The 5915-nt window shown below is 40.7% G+C and overlaps 2 protein-coding genes across 2 annotated transcripts; one reads left to right on the top strand and one right to left on the bottom strand.

Annotated features, from left to right (window-relative positions):
- LOC107615076 lies at window positions 329-3926 on the bottom strand. Its single transcript, XM_016317190.1, has 6 exons — window positions 3864-3926; window positions 3669-3774; window positions 2502-2757; window positions 2158-2165; window positions 1023-2057; window positions 329-945 (listed from the first exon to the last, which is right to left on the bottom strand). The coding sequence occupies exons 1-6, from the start codon at window positions 3924-3926 to the stop codon at window positions 329-331; spliced, it is 2085 nt and encodes a 694-aa protein (XP_016172676.1).
- LOC107615077 lies at window positions 4076-5915 on the top strand. The gene is made up of 3 exons (XM_016317191.1): window positions 4076-4523; window positions 4608-4712; window positions 4813-5915. The coding sequence occupies exons 1-3, from the start codon at window positions 4076-4078 to the stop codon at window positions 5913-5915; spliced, it is 1656 nt and encodes a 551-aa protein (XP_016172677.1).

Here is a 5915-nt window from a genome sequence, read left to right as displayed (position 1 = left end):
AGACTCCAATTCCTTTCACACCCTGAAGAAGCAGATGCTTGGCTAAGAATGCGAACTGCCATGTTTTGTAAGTATGGAGTAGAACCACCAAACAACCTCCACCATTCATCTACAAGTTACAATCCCATATCTCAAGTATTAATTATCAAATTAAGGAAACCAAAACACAAAATAAGTAAATAACTAAAGCTTATTGTCAAACAGATATTATTACCAGGTTGAAGTTTTTTGTAGCTCAAACAGCTTCAGGCCTATCAAAGCTTTCCTTTCGATCTCTATATATGTGTATCTCTTTCATTGCCACAACTAAATCTAAATTATTAACCTTTCAATGCAATGTAGCAAGATCAAGTAAAGCTCGCATGACATCAGGTGCTTCTCTATAATTTTCAGAAAAAAAGCAACCATGATTCAAGAAATAAGCTGTTGCGTGAAGATTTTTTTTCAAATGTTTGTCCCATCTTGAGTTGATAATCTCTGTGTAAGGTTGATATGCAGCTTTCCTATGCTTGAACATTTCTTTGATTCTATTTTCTAACCTCAGCATACTTTCATAAACAATTCCCAATGATGGTTTATCATCGGCATCTACCAACCTCAGCAATTTAATCAACGGACTCACAATTTGGCATGCAGTAAAGCAATCATCCCAAAATTTATTGTCTAGGATAATTGCACTCACAGCTCTACCATTAGCACTCCTTCCTAATTTGTGTCCGGTAAAGTGTGTATCAACAACCAATGATTGTAAATCCGATTTGCGCTCAAAGATACTCATCAATGTGATGAAGACAGTGGCAAAACGAGTTGCACCTGGACGAACAATCTCCCTCCAATAAGTTCTTTGTCTTAGCCAGGACAAGAACACCATATGATTATACACAAACACCATAATCTTCGAAGCACGTGTTGCAAGGTTAGAAATGTGTGGCATGCTGCTTTTATCTTTTAGAATAAGATTCAAGCAATGAGCAGCACAAGTTACCAGTGAATATTTTCAAATTTCTTATTAATAAGCCTACCAGCAGCAACATAGTTCGCAGCATTATCTGTTACTACATGAACAATATTATCAGGTCCAATCCATTCAATCACCTCTGAAAACAAGTCACACAAGCTTGAAGTATTTTTAACCATACTTGAAGCATCTACAGATTTCACAAAGTATAACCCTTTCGAACAATAAACCAAAAAATTAATCAACGTTCTTTGCCTTTGATCTGTCCAACCATCAACCATGAGAGTACATCCAATTTCTTTCCAAGCAGACCTATAGCTATCAACAACCATTTGACACTCCCTTTTGAGATCGGCTAATAAGTTAACCCTCAATCTATCATAAGAAGGACCTTTATAACCAAGCCCAATGCCAGCAACACCATCCAACATATCTTGAAAAAAGGGTGACATAACCGCATTGAAAGGAATCGTACAATCTGAAAGCCATCTAGCCACTCGCTTATCAACTTCATGAAGTGCCTCTTTGTTTTGAAACACACTTTTCAGACTTGGTTGACTTCTCGGAGTTGTTCTTGGTGCAAACATAGGAGGAATAATAGTTTTTGCTTTCTTTTTTGGATCGCCTCCAATAACCTCCTTAGTTGGTAACTGACTCGGAGTTTGTTGTTCTTCTTGCGCTATTGCTTCATCAATTGCATCCTCACACTCATTAGTACCCTCTTCATTGAAACTTACTTTCCTTTTACTAGTTTTACTCTTCTGAATCTCTTTCAATAAACCTTCCATTTGTTTCTCTACATCATACGGGACCTTAGAACACTTCTTAATGTCTCCACCTATCTTCGCCAAATGCTTTTTCATTCTATTAATTTCCCTGCCCCCAAAAGTACTCAGACAAAATAAACATTGGTAATGCAATTTTCCATTTATATTTTGTAAAGCAACATATCTCCAAGCAGGATCAGTTTTCCCCCGAACACTAGAAGTTTGTGACTGACTTTCGTTAGTCGTGGGAGGAAGAGAACGTTCATTCGAAGTAGAATTAGTTTCAGCATTATTATTCCTAGGTAGTTCTTGGTTGATACTTTCATCGATACCTAAACATTACCAGCAATTCAACCCAATAATCTCAACTCTCAAGTTCACAACAAACAACATCCAAAATTATTCAAAATTATTCACAATTATTCAGCAAACAACAAAATCTAGTTCAATAAACAAAGCAAAATCAGTTCAGTTTCAGTAATCAGTTCAGTTTCAGTAATCAGTTCAAAGAAAAATAAAATAACTAAAAAAAATACTCAAAAGAGTGGGAGTTCACAGAATCAAAGAGTTCATAGCTTAGCAGTTCATCATGTCAGTTCATCATGTCACAAAATCCAGTTCAGTTTAGCAGGATCAGTTCAGAGTTCACAGTTTCAGAGTTCATCATGTCACAAAATCAAAGAGCTACTCAATCAAACTCATCAGGAGACAGAGACATGCAGTTATTCAATGATTCAATCAAACAATCATAAGTTCATAACTAACAAAAAAATTACCTGGAACTCCGGAAGCACGAAGGCACCTTCAAGGCTTCAACAGAACATGCAATAGGGAGAGTGGGAGACAGCGACGCCGAGTGAACCAAGCAGTGGTGGAGCACGAACGACGGCTGCTGTGCGACGGAGGTAACTGGTCGAAGGAGGTGACTGCTCGACGGAGGTGACTGCTCGACGGAGGTGACTGCGCGACGGAGGTGACTGCTCGACAACAAACCCGTGTGGCCGTGTGAGATTGTGATGGCGTTCTCTGATTCTGAAGCTCGATGAGAATTGTGATTTTGTGAAGGCAATTAGGGATCAGAACATTGATTTAGGGTTTCAGAGCAAGAAACGGCAGCGTTTTGCTGTTTTGCCAAAAAATCGGCCGGGTCACGGTTCGGTTCGACCGACCAGTTATCGGCCGGTTCACCGATTTAACACTGGATTTCAGATTTCGCGGTTTCGCTAATTGACCGAATCGTTTTGGCGTCCGGTTTACGGTTCGACCAGTTCGACCGGTCGGTTCGAATCGGTTTTCAGAACATTGATGAAAACGAGTTTCTTGCCAAATTTGAAGATAATGGAACTTCAGAAATACACCCAAACGATTACAAAAATACACCCAAACGATTACAGAAATACACCCAAACAGTTACAGGAATTCACCCAAACGATTACAGGAATTCACTCAAACGATTATAGAAATACACCCAAAGGATTACAGAAATACACCCAAAGGATTACAGAAATACACCCAAAGGATTACAAAACTACACCCAAAGGATTTAAGAAATACACCCAAAATTCGTTGAAGTACACCTTATGCATAATTCAGAACTCTTTCTCTTTCTCCTCTTCATCTTCTGCTGCTTCTTCTTCTTCAAAAATGATTTCAGAGCTTGATGTCAAAAAATAATGAAAATCGAGAATAACGAAAAAAGAAAACAGAGAGAAAAGCACATAAATAAAGAAGGAGAAAGAGAAGGTAAGAAACGAAAGAAAAGAAGAAGAAGAAGAAGAGGAAGAGGAAGAAGAACGTGCAGCAAGAAGAAGAAGAAGAAGGTGTAGTGAAAACGTGCAGTACGGTTCGAAGTGCGTTAACATAAATGACTTGTAAAGACTTGTATAAAAAAATGCTTGTGATATGACCGTTACACATCAGTTACGAGTTATAGCTCGGCAGACCTCCTTGTAACCGATGCATTAGCTCTGTCGACTTTATGACAATAAATGACCTTTGTTCGGTTACATAAAAAATAATCAATTCAGGAAAAATGGTCGTTATCATCTCCTGGTTATAAAAGGAAGCAATTAGAGTTGGCAAAGGTAGATCATCGTTCTAAGCTAAAAGCTTTCCTCTAATAATTCTCGTTAACTAACTTGAACGTCGGAGTACTTTTTGCAGGTGCTCCCCCCTTGTTTCACTTGGTGGCTGAGGTACATCGTGGTTCATCAAGAAGGTCGGCCAACCATCTCACGGGGATGAATTATAGTTCGGCCACAACCAGGCCGAAACATTTGGCGCCCACCGTGGGGCCCAAAATTTAGAACTCTTTTTTCTTCATAGGCCCCAAATACCGCAGCAACTATTAATGGCTGACGTACCTCCTCCCACACCAGCCGAGCTCCTTCGGATGGTAACCGAGCTTCAACAGGCAAACCAGCGAATGGCCGAGGCAAATCAACGTATGGTGTACGAGAATCAAAGGATGCAGCAACAAATTAAGCAATTAGTCAACACTCGCCTTGAACACAATAATGATCGTCACGAACGGCACACCAATGATGAGTGTCAGTCCGCGCCGACACATGTCTCGGAGACGCCTCAGGATGATGAAGGCGCAGGTCCTTGGAATGACAAAGCTGCACCCGAGGGCGAGGAAGATGAACTTGATAATTTGGCAGGGCCGTTCACAGCCGACATCATGAATTTTCAACTCCCCAGACAATTTACTTTGCCGACGACGTTAACTCCGTATGATGGGTTTGGGGATCCAAAGCAACACATCAAGAAATTTCAATTTATTATGATCGTTAACGGTGCATCTGACCCTATTTTATGTCGTTGTTTTCTGTCCTTTTTAGATGGTCTTGCACTTGACTGGTTTTGCTCTTTGCCTGCAGATTCAATTTCACGTTTCCAAGAGTTGGCGAAGCAATTTGAGGATCACTTTGCAGCGTCAGCGATATATTTGCACGATTCCGACTATTTGATGACTGTTAAACAAGGTTCTCAAGAAAGTCTGAAGGACTACATTACCCGCTTTATGAAGATAGCTATAAGAATCCCTGATCTCCATCCTGAAGTCCACTTGCATGCCATCAAAAGGCCTACGCCCAGAAAAATTCCAAGAAGCCATTGCGATAGCCAAGTCAAAGACTCTGGCTGAGTTTCGCGAGAAAGCCAAAGGACAGATAGATATTGAGGAGCTTTGCCAGGCTCGAAAGGCTGAAAAGTCAACAACCACTAAAGACGATGATAAACCTCGGGACAATAAGAAGAGTTTTAGGCCTACGCCCCGTTACGAGTCATACACGCAGTTTAATGCAAAGAGGGACAACATTATTAAAGAAATACTAAATTTCAAGTTGATTAAACGCCCTCGTAAAGCTGGCAATTATCCTGAGCCGAAGAATGTTAACGAATCTAAGTATTGCATATTTCATCAGAAGTATGGTAACACAACCGATGAATGTGTGATCGCAAAAGATCTCCTTGAACGTTTAGCAAGGCAAGGGCATCTTGATAAATTTATTGCAGGTCATATGCAGAAGAGATCCGTTCCTACCTCAGATCCATCCCCTATAGGATCATCATCAAAGGACAAGGAAAAGGTCCTTGCTCAACCTAGGGGCATAATTAACTGCATCTCGGGAGGCTATGCCGGGGGTGGACACACAAGCTCGGCTAGGAAGCACACGTACAGAGCCATGCTGGCCCTTGGGGACACCACCAACAATCCTCAACCAGTACAGAAAATGACAGAAATGACCTTTTGCCCGACCGATTTTAGTTGCACTGACACCAACTTGGATGACCCTGTCGTCATCTCCATCCATTTGGGCGACTTAATAGTTCAGAAAGTGTTGCTGGACCCAGGCAGCAGCGCCGATGTGTTATTTTTTGCCACATTTGAAAAGATGAAGCTAAGTACTAACATTTTGCAACCATCTGTAGGAGACTTGGTCGAATTTTCAGGAGAACGGGTTCCAGTTATGGGTTCAATGTGGTTACAAACCACGCTCGGTGAGCAATCATTATCCAGAACACAGGATATCCAATATCTTGTGGTTGACTGTTTTAGTCCTTATAACCTTATCTTAGGAAGACCTTTCTTAAATAGATTTGCTGCAATTGTCTCCACAGTTCATCTTTGTGTCAAGTTTCCTGTGCAGGACAATATTGTGGCAACGATTCATGGCGACTTATAA

The sequence above is a fragment of the Arachis ipaensis genome, chromosome B09 (assembly GCF_000816755.2).
Source record: "Arachis ipaensis cultivar K30076 chromosome B09, Araip1.1, whole genome shotgun sequence".
Taxonomy (NCBI): Eukaryota; Viridiplantae; Streptophyta; class Magnoliopsida; order Fabales; family Fabaceae; genus Arachis; species Arachis ipaensis.
This window is presented reverse-complemented; position numbering and strand designations above follow the sequence as displayed.

Bases quoted from the DNA above. Each gene is read 5' to 3' on its own strand.
- LOC107615077 (XM_016317191.1), top strand. From the start codon at position 4,076: ATGGCTGACGTACCTCCTCCCACACCAGCCGAGCTCCTTCGGATGGTA. The intron at 4,524-4,607 runs GTGCATCTGACC...CTTTGCCTGCAG, and splicing joins ATTTATTATGATCGTTAACG to ATTCAATTTCACGTTTCCAA. The intron at 4,713-4,812 runs GTTCTCAAGAAA...TGCCATCAAAAG, and splicing joins TTTGATGACTGTTAAACAAG to GCCTACGCCCAGAAAAATTC.
- LOC107615076 (XM_016317190.1), bottom strand. From the start codon at position 3,926: ATGTACCTCAGCCACCAAGTGAAACAAGGGGGGAGCACCTGCAAAAAG. The intron at 3,775-3,863 runs GTTAGTTAACGA...TTTTATAACCAG, and splicing joins AAAAGTACTCCGACGTTCAA to GAGATGATAACGACCATTTT. The intron at 946-1,022 runs GTAGGCTTATTA...TTATTCTAAAAG, and splicing joins TGCGAACTATGTTGCTGCTG to ATAAAAGCAGCATGCCACAC.